The sequence below is a fragment of the Silurus meridionalis genome, chromosome 3 (genome assembly GCF_014805685.1).
Source record: "Silurus meridionalis isolate SWU-2019-XX chromosome 3, ASM1480568v1, whole genome shotgun sequence".
Classification (NCBI taxonomy): Eukaryota; Metazoa; Chordata; class Actinopteri; order Siluriformes; family Siluridae; genus Silurus; species Silurus meridionalis.
The window spans coordinates 26972612-26985651 of NC_060886.1; the positions used below are offsets into that span (position 1 = coordinate 26972612).

General features: G+C 36.5%; 1 protein-coding gene across 1 annotated transcript in view; it reads right to left on the reverse strand.

Moving 5' to 3' along the window:
* Positions 1 to 303: 303 nt before the first annotated feature.
* The window catches only part of LOC124382882 (ribosomal RNA processing protein 1 homolog B-like), a 28577-nt gene continuing 15840 nt past the window's right edge, over positions 304 to 13040 (reverse strand). Inside the window, 13 exon segments of the mRNA XM_046845206.1 lie at positions 304 to 854; positions 1241 to 1307; positions 2653 to 2796; positions 2917 to 3149; positions 3152 to 4243; positions 5189 to 5332; positions 6697 to 6716; positions 6838 to 6935; positions 7034 to 7131; positions 7969 to 8186; positions 8419 to 8483; positions 9194 to 9323; positions 9521 to 9582. Of these exon segments, the coding sequence (XP_046701162.1) occupies positions 676 to 854; positions 1241 to 1307; positions 2653 to 2796; positions 2917 to 3149; positions 3152 to 4243; positions 5189 to 5332; positions 6697 to 6716; positions 6838 to 6935; positions 7034 to 7131; positions 7969 to 8186; positions 8419 to 8483; positions 9194 to 9323; positions 9521 to 9582 (2550 nt within the window). The 3' untranslated portion in view covers positions 304 to 675.

Below are 13040 nucleotides of genomic sequence, written 5' to 3' on the forward strand. Positions count from 1 at the left end.
TAAAAGGTGCACATGAATACCTCCACAGCTGTATATTAAAATTTGTCTTTAAGATGAAGACAAAACAGTACCATTTGCTTTTTTAAATAATTAAAATATTAAATATACTGTTAAATATTGCCTCTACATGATGTGGTGCCAGCAAGTATATTTTTTGTAATAGGGCTTCAAACCTTTCTTTTAATTAAAGTAGCTTGTCGAAAAGTTGAAGCTACAGTTAGGATAGCTTTGAGGGGAAATACAATTTCTGCCTTTCTTAGCATCTTTAGCATGTACTTCAGAGACATGAAAACAAATGAAACCTTTACCAAACAAGATGCTTTTATTAAAGTCATGAGATAAAGATACAAACATCAGTTCAGCTGAAAACTTCTTAGCTTCTCGCACAGACTTCTTAAAACAAGTTACATTTGCACTAAAAGTCAATACAAGGTTGAAGTGTTTATGCTCAGAGTTTATATATGTTCACTTTCATCTAATTTGCTGTATGAATAAAAAGTGGCAAACAGGTGTCTCATTTACAATTTTTATTGAATGTATTTTGTTTTTATTGAATGCCATAGATTTTATTGTATGTCAGTCAGATTAAACTCTGAGAATTGAGTTTAATTAAAGCAACATATCCCAAATCTAAATGACATTAGGAAATGAAGACCTTTCACACAATATATGGTTTTAAAAGAAATCTGCTGCTGTTGCTCTTTTCTTAGCTGCAGGTTTATTTTTCACAGTCAGTACTGGAGACAGTGAAGTTGACTTCAGAACCCCTGACATAGGCATCTTCTTAGGGTCGAAGGCCACACGAGATGACCCAACAGGACTTACCAACAAGCTCCTGTCAGTCTTCTTAAATTCTGTAAAAAATGGGAAAATACACTATAAACTGTTCCTAAAATGATATCTAAAAATTAACAGACTAGCTTCTGACCTTCACCTTGATAATCTGCATGTTGCTCATTTACAGTCTCATATTCTGACACTAGTTTCAGTCTAATGAAATCAGAAATTTGCATCAATTCAAATGTGTAGTTTCATTTACCATTACATAGCAACCTTGAATAGTTTTTGATATAAAACAGTTTCCATCAGCTCTGATCAAAATGTGTTTTGTTTGCATTCATTTTAACGAGCAAGATTAGTTGAAAACTATTGTTCTACTCTACAACAAAGATCTCACTTGTGATAAACATAACACAAAAACCATTAACAAATGACACCAACAACTTTACAATAAACTTACCAGTGGTTTTATTGTTCTTGAGCCCAAAGGTCACTTTCTTATTTTCAGTCTTCAATGTTTGGAATTTCTACCAAACAAAAATAAATAATAAAAAATCATTAACATAAATAATAATATACAAATATTGGTAGGCTTGGATAAACAATAGACAAAAGAAATTTCCAAGGACTATTTAGAACTTGTCAGGTTTTCCTAACCACTCTGACTAGACCACCAAAAACTTTATTAGGAACACTTATATCTGTTCATTCATGCAATTATCTAATCAGCCAGTCTTGTGTTCGCAGTGCAATTCTGGGCATAATTTGTGATGCAAGATGGGCTGGTTTGAATAATTCTATAACTGCTTGTTGATGACAGGTTAGAGACAAATGGCCAGACTGGCTTGACAATGCACCCAGTAACAAAGCAAAATTATGAGATATATTGAGCTTGACTTTTTTTTTATTGGCCTTTTTAGCTACTTGATCTGAATCCAACAGATCACCTTTGGAACGTGTTAGAACACAACCTGCAGCATGAATATGCACTTGAAAAATCAGCAGGAATTGCAGCAAAATGTCATCCATGACAAGACAATCTGAAACATTTCTAAAGGCAAACTGAGGCCCTCCAAATGTTAATATGGTGTTACTAAGTAGTATTTAACAAAGTTATTTTATTCAAGAGAGTTCCAATGCAACAATATAAATTTTGGCCAGACTTTAGTTTTAAAGCTACACAAATCTACAGAGATGAAGAAATAATATTCATACAATAATCCATAAACAGTTATATTTAATAAAGTGGAATGACAAGGCACAACAGTATTGAACATGCTAAAACAAAAACTTTAAACTTCTGTTTGTCATGAGTTTTTTAAGACACCTCCCCATATTTGTTGGTATTTTGTACTGGTACATTCTCCCAGTAATTTATAGCCTGTTCCAAATGTTGTGTAGCAAACTTCAAAGAAGCTTTAACATGCCTTTACTGGATCCTGTACACATCCAAAAGTATTGTGTGTTTAATTTTGTTTAACTGTTGTGTCTTTGTTAGACACACAGAGAGTGAAAGGACAGTTCCTGAATGTGTGGTTCCCACAGTTATGCATGGAGGAGGAGGTGTGATGGTGCAAAGTGGTCATCAAAGCAAAAAGTGGCTACTTTGAGGAATCAAAAATATAAAACATTCTGGATTATTTAGCTTGTTTTGGTTTACTAAATAATTCCATGGTCCTTCATAATTTTTTTTTCAGTATTAATGAAGTATGTAAAAACTGAAGGAGAAGGTGTGTCCAAACTTTTGACTGGTACCATATATATATTTAAGGCTATAACCATTCACATAATTTACGTTTGTGGCATTTAGCAGACGCCCTTGTCCAGAGCGGCGTACAAAAGACGTACATAATAGTGTTGTAGGGACTATACCTTGATGCTGGTCAGAGGTGTGCTGTGCTTTGGTTTGGTTTTACAGAAAAGTGGAGTTGGGGGTTTTATTAGACCCTGAAATGAGACAAAGTCAGATTTTGGAGAGGCTTTTCCCATCTTCAGCTTCTTGTGGGTTACAATGCCCTGTTGCAAATGAAGAAAAATGACCTAGTCATAAAATGATGTGAATGTGGGAGGTAAGGAGAGCAAAACTTGATACAACAATAATATAAACATGACATACAGTCATAGCCTGATACTTACCCTGATTTTATATTTCTTTCCACCCATCTCGTTTCCTACATGTTCATTATTTTGAGACATTACTGCCTCATCTGTCTGTAGCTTTCTTTTCTTTTTTCCATTTTTCATTGGGGTAACGGAGTTCATTTCAGTAGAGTGATCTGGTACAACTGATTCTGCATTCTCGTTTGCAGCATTTTCAAAAATGGGGTTTTCTTTTGTTTCTTCTACAGGCTGACTTTCTTGTTGCTTCAGGATTTTATTTTTTTTCCATGTTGTGGCTGACTGGTTTTCAGCTTTGAGATCTCCTGATTTGAAAAGGTCTGTTTGCCCTTTCCCTTTTTTTTCTTGGTAGCACGTGCCATCAGTCTAGACTGTGTTGCGCAATCTTCCTCAGATGTAGGATAGGAATGTCTGCTGATCTCGTCATTGTTGTGTTGATTGGTGTCTTCTAAAATAGATCTAATTGCTTCCTCCTCCGAGCTGGATTTCAGTTTTTTCCTTTTCACCTTTTTTTGAGAGGCACTTGTCCCTAGTTGAGTTTGTGCTGCATTGTCATCCTTGTCCACTTTCTGTGGTGTGTACTGCTTTCTGAACTTCTCTCTAGCATTGTGTTCTTTATAAAATGCTACTGCTGAAGTCTCCAACTGGCTCTGGAGAGAAATCTCTTCTGATGTATTTTCCAGAATTAATCCACTGATTTCTGGGTTCATTTTCTCTACCACACTCATCATCTTTTTCTTTTTATTCTTAGTTTTCTCCTGAGTAAGAAAAATACCACATTTAGCCTGTTGAGTTTCCACAGAACCTGCTAAATGTGATGTCATTTCAGGCTTATGATTTGCATAGCTCTGGCCTAATCCATTTATATCTGTGCTAGTTTCAGTGCACCTAATGCCTGACATTGGTTTGAAACTTGTCTGCTTCATCACAGCTTCTTCACAAACATCAGTATGTGGTTCTCCCTCAGATTCCTTTAAATTAAGATGGAATTCATGTGTTCCTTCTCGCAGATTCTTTGAGATTTTTTTTAAGACTTTACTTCTCCTCCTCTTTTTTAAACTGATACCAGCCTCCAGGTGGTGTTGCGAGTCTGATTCCATACACTGGGACACTGTTTCATGATCAGCTATTTCCGAGAACTTCAGCTGGCCGTCAACCACGCCTTTCTTTCTCAAATCTTGCTCTCTTGGAGTTCCACCTGTCTCCAGTGGAATATGTGATGTGTCCATGGCTTTGTCTGTATCAGTAAATTCTTTATTCTCTTCAAAACCTTTCTTTGTTTTCTTTAAGTTCTTTGTGGGTTGGCTTAACAATGCACATGGCTTCTCTTTATCTTGGCAAGCTGCTGGGTGAAGGGGATAACATTAAATTACTCACTTCCATGTAAGTTTATTGTTCTTGTAACAAATTACTCTTGTAACAAAATAACTTTCAGGATCAGCTAAGCTTTTAATGTCTTGAAATTCTACTGGCTACTAGTTTTTCATTCCATGTTAGCAAATTTAAATGAATAAAAAAATAATACTATAATTAAGTCTTGAATATTACTATAGTATAAGTACATATTAGCATAAACTCAATATGGCAACTGAAAGCTTAAGATGCAGCAAAAACAGATTACATGTAAAAGAACCTGTAAATAGTCAGTAATCTTTTAAATATTTTAGATAGCTTAGACAATTTAGCTTAATTTTAAAGCTACTCTCTGGCTACGATAATATATGAATGCATTTATAAATGTTTCTTATATCCCATCTTATATCACAGAGCTGTCTGATTTCAGAGTTTCAATCAAAGTGATACAGTTTAAAGTATGTGTGTAGTGGAAACAATAAAAGTTCCCTCATCACACCATAAAACTTTCCATGAACTCATGTTTAAAACTGCATTCTTAAGAATGCAGTTTTGAAGCATGAGTTCATGGAAAGTTTTATGGTGTGATGAGGGAACTTTTATTGGTTGTAGTGTGTAAAAAAAAAAAAAAAAACCTGACAGCTCATGACAACTGAAAAATACTTTGTAAAATCCTCATTCACTCACATCTATTGTTCTTTATAATCTCAATAAAAAGAGTACAATTTAATTCAGGTGAATTCTGTTGTGTAATTGTATGTTATTGTATGCATCTAACCATGTTCTATAATTCACAGATAATGATGCCATAATTGACAATTTAAACACAAATAAAATTAAATGCAAAAAAGCAAGATTGTTTCCAAGGCAATAAAACATTTGATATCACATTCATTCCCCTGGAAGGACTGAACACATTTACTTAATCACAGCTGACCTTTGCTCTTCTTAGCCACCATTTCATCTCCAGTTCTGGGGCTCTCATTTCTTCTTTTCTTCTTTTCGCTTTTTTTATCATCAAATAACTCCTCATCTGATCTATCACTCAGGTCACAATTATCCTTTATTTGAGGGAAAATTCCTGTAAACCATAATAAAAAGTTTTATACAGTCACTAGTCTTATAACATGAAAAATTAACTAATACATTGATACCATTTTTTGGAGGTAACATTTGCATTAAAGAACAAAGTGAATCGTTTTCTGAATTGCTCAGACCCACGTAGGGCTGCAACATCTAAACAATAAAATATAATATAAAGATAAATATACCGATAAATCAATGATGAAATTTGTTGTCAACAAATGCCGTTATCGATTATTTGGGCTGCTCAGGTTATGGGTTAGCCTGACAGTAAGTGTACAGGGACAAGGTGCAGCAGAAAAAGAAAATGCATGGTGTCATGGATGATGGTGAAACATCAGCACGATGAGCAAAAACTGTAGAATCCTCATCATGTAAAAACAGTGTAGTTTAATGAAGTGTTATTGTGTAAACTGTTTTTGTTACTTTAGGACAGTCGCACTGGATCTGTTCTGTCGTGACCCGCGAGCATCAGGTTGCACAATCGGCTCGCTCGTGATATAGTGATGGATTTAATTAAAATGATGCAAACAAACACTAAATCTAAAAGCAGCAAATAACAGCAGCAGTAAACAAGTACACTTTTTAGTCACTGTTGTGGTTTTCAGCAAATGATTCGTACACAAATGCATATTTCATCCTTTTTTTTTTTTTACCAAGTCTATTAGCGTGCTGGGTTTCTCTGATCCATTCTCTTTTTATAGCATTCGTCCACTAGAATAGTAACTTATCCTTTTTTAAGCGTGATTTATTGCAGCTTTACGTACATCTACGATCAAATGCTTGTTTTAAATGTTTGTATATTTAATGTATGCATATATCATTCAATTACTAGACAAAATGTAATTAATTATATTATAGATGCTTATTTATTCACAACTAAACAAAATGTCTTTTTTTGTCAACTTGTCATCTGCAATCATCATTAAAAACAATACAAATTTTGATTTAAACAATTTACACCTTGCACACTCAAAAGAGGAAACAAACCAGCATGAGAGAATTTGTTCAAAAGATAAATTCCTCAACATGCAGCCATTATAAGCTTTAAAATGTCTAAATTAAAAAGTTAGTTAAACCTAATATCTGGTTTTTGCATTTTTAAAGTAAAATTTTATACATAATTACCCTGAATTAGGGTTCTATATAATTATAATTAGCAAAACAGCTTATTTAAAAATATATATTTCTTTATCCAATTATTTAAAAAAAAATATATATAAGTCTGATTAATCGATCATCAAAATGAATTTTGGTTGCAGCCCTAGACCCACTGCATTTACAGCATCAACATAATATAAGCAAAAATGCCTACAATGCACTTCTAAAAAAAAAATAATACATTTTATATAGTCTACTTACCTGCACTTAAATCACGAAAACTTCATTTGCAGTCATGTTTAAAAAAAAAGAAAACAAAAAGCAATGAATAACTGCATTAGAAAGCACTATTTATATCATATTGTTACACAACATCTATAAAGTATTAATTGCAGCCCTTACGTCTTCACCAAGCTATACATTGTTGTGCGGTTCCTGCTCTGTGTATTCGAGCGGCTTCCCAATTCAAAAAGATGATCAGCTAATGCACCATAGTCAAACTGCAACATGTGAAAAGAGAATTGTTTTTCCAGTCTTTTTCAGTTTTATATTCATGCTTGATGTAGGGTGAGGGTCAGTCTATCTCAGATGCACTCACCTGTAGAACAGGACCAACATCATTTTCTTCTGTGTCCATGCTGTCCAAATCCAGGTCACCTTTACTTCCTTTGCTGTCTTCCACTACTTCAGGGGTTCCTGGATCAGATAGATACACAAAATCTTTTTTAAAATATCAACTGTTCTGATAGTGAGAAAAAGTTCAATAAGGTTTTAGATTGCTGACAACGCACTGTTGTATATTTCAGCAAAGCCAGATACCAGAGCCACGGACTTGTTGAGGAACTGCTCATGAGCTAGGCTTCCTGAAGTTTCTGCTTGCACTCTAAGCACAATGTTCATTGAGTTTAACCATTAAGATTCAAAATGCCTATACCTAATAATCTGTCTGTCCCCATCCCGACTTTACATGCTCCTCACATACCAGCGAACCTGCTCCCTTATGCTTTCCAAAGTTTTGGAAGGAATATATACATTTAAACTTTATATAACCCCTCTAACTTCTTCTGTAAAACTGTTTTATAACATGTCCATTGTTAAAAACGTAACAAATAAGTCCATATCTAAAATAATGTCATATAGCAGCACAATGAATTGAGAAACTACTTTTAGGCCATAAACCATCAGAAGAGGTTATGGATCTACTTAGGTCACTAAATAAACTGGCTTATTGCTTTTAGCGCACACATATGTTAGCAGAAATGTGCACAAGTTAGTTACTCCTGGCTTCACTTTTACAAAATTAGTCAACTTCGTGTACTTAGTATTTAACTGTTTCCTTGATACATACTTATGCTGCAATGATCATTTTAAGTTAGAAAAGGAAAAACATTTACATTGGTCATGCTTCTTCAAATAGAAAATGTGTAAATAAGCAGGCGACATGTGTCATAATTGTGCAGTTTCCGTTTTTTTTTTAATTACAATCACCTTGAATGACAGCAGTTTAACCTGACGAATAAATAATTGACCTACCGTTAACCTTTTTAACTTTAGTCTCTTTGGGTGCCATGTTCTTCAGCTCCCCTTTCTTTACTATTTCTTCTTCCTCCACCTCACTAGACGCCTGATCAGAGTCTGAATCATCGCCTCCTGCATGCTGCAGCTCCCTCATCAGGTCTTCAATTGCATAAGGAGCATGATCCACAATAGTCCTAAAGATGTTCTTAGAGATGAAGGTCAACAGCAAGCGACTGCAACACAGAAGGCATTGACCCATATAGAATTATCTGTAACTGAACAATGGCATTTTATTTTTGCAGTAACAAAGAGCTAAATGAGTTGTACTATTTTAGCCATACTCTCTTTATGAAAGATGAAGCCTCTCATTTCTCACAAGCAAGGTATCATTCCATTAATTACATGATTGTGCCTTTTAATAAATTCCAGCAACATACTCTAGTACAAAGCATTCATGTAACTCACTCTTTGGTCTTGGCCATGGTTTTGCAAAATGGGTCGATGAAAGTCAGGTTCTGTTCAGCTGTCAGCTGCAGAAGACACATTAGTTATGTCAAGTAAAACTTTGTGTGTGATGAAGTTTTGATTAAGTGTAGCAACCAAAATTGGTATTAATCACGCCATGTACACCAACCAGGCATAACATTATAACAGCTGAAGTAATAACACTGATTATCTCATCAGTTTGGCGAGGGTAAAATTGTGATTGCTAGATGACTGGAGAGCATCTCCAAAACTGCAGCTCTTGTGAGGAGTTCCCAGCCCGCAGTGGTCAGTAGCTATTAAAAGTGGTGAACTGGCGACAGGGTCATGGCCCATTGATGCACATGGGGAGCGAAGGCTCCAACAGACGAGCCCCTGTAGCTAAAATTGCTGAAGAAGTTAATGCTGTTAATGCTTGACAGGTCAGGACTGATTTGGCAGCAGAAGGGGGACCAACACAATATTAGGCAGGTGGTCATAATGGTATGCCTGAACAGTGTAAATTTCGTTTAAAGGAGAAACATTAAAATGTGCCAATTCTCAAAACGCAAACAAAATATTATTTACTAAGGATCCTAGATGACACAAAGTGGATTTTAAAGGCATATACAATAATACCAAGGCATTTACTGTGTGTCTGAAGCTTCAGTTAGACAAATAAGTATAGACAGAAGGTGTACAGTGTGGACATGCTCACAAAAGTAATAAATATCAAATAAAAATGTAAATGCATAAAAAATTCAATAGGTCTTCTTACCTCAGCGGAGCCGACCTGAGCCAACTCATTCATGTAAAGGTCCAGAATGTGCAGCATCAGTCCTTTTGGTACATGTTCAGTGTTCTGCAAAAGCTGCTTTGTGAAAATCTGTAAAAACTGATTTACCACACTAAAGAGATAGCAAAAAGAGGAGTAATGACACCACAAAAGATACATGGGTAGTGACCAAGAAATAGAAGACAAGAAACAAAGAAAGGAACAGAGGGAAAAAGAGAAAAAAAAATTCTCAATATTAAAGCATATTTTCCAAAAAATGTTTAATCAATGCACACAAAAGTGATTTATAGTCATTTAAGTAAGTTATACCTGAACTCCCATTCCCTTCTCTTAAGAATCTCGAACACTTGTCGGAACATGAAGCGAACCAGCTTTCCAAAAAAGGGGGGAGACAGAAATGAAAATCAAATAGTTATAAACAAAAATTGATTCAGGACATTTTTATTTTAGAACATTTAATTTGTGCTGAAAACAACAGCAAAGAATTTGTCAAAACACATTTCAATTAACAGCAGCAAATTACAATACAGTAGCCACAACTTACTTCAACTTTATGAAAAAATTTTTAAATCAATGCAGTAATTAGGCCAAAATAAGAGCAGTAAACATGCCAAAATAATAATTACGTCAAGTACAAAGGCATTACTTTTAATTCATAAAGACCCATTTAAAGGTGCAATCAGAATGTGCTCTTTGACACACATGCTTCAGCTTTAAAAGATGAAATAAAGGTGGGAAGGATTGTTTAAAGACTAGATCTATGACTAAAAAATCTTTTTGCCTGACTAAATACCAATGTCATGGCATGTTAAAAAAAAGGCAATAGACGGAGTCACGTGGGACCGCTGAGGAAGATGGCAGCATAGTTGTGTAGCTCCCTAGGCCCACCCATATTTTCAATTTATTCAAGTATATTTATTCCACGTGTATTTCTCAGAGTTAGTGTCCCTTTGACTAAACACTTGTGAATAAAGAAAAAGTGGTCTGGACCGCGAATGTCGACGTCCACATCTAAATATTTCAAGAGAGCGACGACGAGCCGCATGACAACCAGGCAGACTTCGCCGGCACACGAGTCGTCATCACCCCAGCCGATTGAACAAGGTTTAAAGATGGAAAATTTATTATCTGAAATAAGCAAAATGAGCTCTACTTTGCAAGGAGTAGCGACGGATGTGTCCTCAATCAAAGAGGCTGTTACTGACCTTAAAAACTCGGTGCATGCGATCCGAGAAAGGCTGGACAAAGCGGAGGGCCGCATCTCTAATATGGAAGACGTCACCTCGAAGCTCGTCGGAGACGGCGAGCGGCATGATAAACGTGTGGAAGTTATGTGGAACTGAATTAAGGATCTAGAAAACAGAAGCCGCCGCAACAACGTGAGGATGATCGGTCTGAAAGAAGGGCTGGAGGCAGGTGGAATGGTCAAGTGCGTGTATAAAATTTTATCGGAAGGACTGGGTATCGATCCGGATGGAGAGTTCGAAATAGAGAGGGCACATCGCGCTCCCGCTTCCAGGCCCAGCGCAGATCAGCCGCCGAGAATAGTCTTGATCAAGTTTCTACGCTCGTCAGCCAGGGAGAAAGTATTACAAGCGGCCAAAGAAAAGGGAATGACAGAATGGGAGGAATGTCGGATTTCCCTCTTCCCCAACATGTCCAGAGAGTTAGCCAGAAAACGGAGGGAATTCACCGCTTCGCGGAGGATGCGGAGAAAAGTCAACGTGAAATATACACTGGCATATCCAGCCTCTCTTCTTTTTACATGGCAAGGGAGGAGTAAGGTGATGGGACCAAATACTCTTTACAAGATCGCCAAAGTGGAGCATATTAGTCAGGAGCGGTGGGTGGGCGGGTGAGCCGGATAGTGGTGCTGTCTCGGAACAATTTTGACAGCCAAGGCAGGGCTGGATAGCTGATTCGGCACCTCATGGACCGCAATCTCAAGTTGTTTGGATAGGACGGTCCTCGTTGTTTGGTATGGCCATTCATTTTTTGTTGTGTCTTCTTTTTATTTTGTTTGTTGTTAAGCTTTGGGTAGGGGGTTGGATAATTTGTTACTTTCTGGGGAGAAATAGCGTTTTGCTGCTGGAAGTTTTGGTGTTTGAAATGTTCAACTGTCGTTTGCTAAGTTTGAGTAAATGTACATCACGGTTTAGTATACCATTCCCCGACAGGGGGCATTCATCCAACATATCTGGTTACACGCACCGAAACGTGCGATTAATTTATATCGTGTCTAGGTAGTCACATCAGGTTTATAACATGGAATATTAACGGTTGTGGAAGTCCAATTAAAAGAAAAAAGGTTCTGTCGTATCTCAAACAAACATGTAGATGTTGCTTTTGTGCAAGAGAGTCATTTAACGGATAACGAAGCGCTCAAATTCAAACGAGACTGGGTGGGGCATGTATTTCATTCATCATTTTCGAGCAAACAAAATGGGGTAATGATCCTAATACATAAGAGGCTGAATTTCGTAAATGTTAACAGAAACTAAAGACGATATGGGTAGGATTATTTGTATAGAAACCCTCATTGACGGATCTGGGTTTTGTTCATAAAGTAAACAAAATTAATCAGGTTATGGATGGAGTTTTGGATAAGAGTAAATATCAGGGATCTTCTATGCCAAGGGATAGGGCTACCCTTCATATGCTAACAGAGGATATTGGGTTGATTGATATTTGGCGTCTGGTCAATCCAAAAGAAAGAGAATATACTTTCTATTCTCATTGCCATAAATCCAACTCTAGGATAGATTTCTTCTTACTTTCAAATTCTATCACTGATCAGCTTGTAAATTGTAAGATTGGCGCTATAGTATTGTCAGACCATGCGGCTGTGGAATTGGATATAGCTCTAAATACTGAAGCTGGTAGAAGGGGAAGATGGCGATTGAATACTGCATTATTGCAAGATGAGTTTAGCAAATTGTTGGCTGAAGATCTGACCTCCTTTTTTTAATTGAATGTGGGAAGCACTGATAGGTTGGCATCTGTATGGGAGGCCTCAAATGCATACATTAGAGGGAAACTGATTGCACGGGCAGCTAGAAAGAAGAAGGAGGAAAGAGACTTGGTTAAGAACTTGGAAGCAACAATTTGTACCTTGGAGAAGGAGCTGGCTAGACACTACTCTAATGATTTATATCAGGATATTTGTAAATATAAATTTCAGTTACACGATGTATATAATAGAAAAGCTGAATATGCACTATTTAGGCTGCGGACCAGGTTTTATGAAGGAGGGGAAAAAGCAGGCAAGCTCCTGTCCAAACAATTAAAACAGCAAAATGCTAACGTTATCCCGGCAATTAAGAGAGGAGATACTATGGTATCATTGATGAAAGAAATAAATTAAGTCTTTCGTAATTTTTATGAACATTTATATACATCTTCAGGTGGTCTAGATGGAAAAGAACTGGAACAGTTCTTTCCTAATATAAAGTTACCCAAGTTAGATACATTGCAATCTGAGTCTCCAGACCTTCCTATTACTGAAGAGGAGGTCAAAGCTGCAATCACCTCTATGAACTCTGGTAAGTCACCAGGGGTGGACGGGTTTCCCGCTGAATATTATAGGAAATATGTTGATATAGTGGCTCCAATCCTAAAAGAAGTCTATATAGAGGCGTTTGAGACTGGAGAATTGCCTGGTACTTTCATGGAGGCATTGATAACACTGATACCTAAGAAAGATAGGGATTTAACTGATCCGGCTAATTTTAGACCAGTAAGTCTTATCAATGTGGACTGTAAGGTGTTGGCGAGAATTTTGGCGTCACGGTTAGAGAAGGTTCTTCCAAGTATAATCTATAAGGACCAG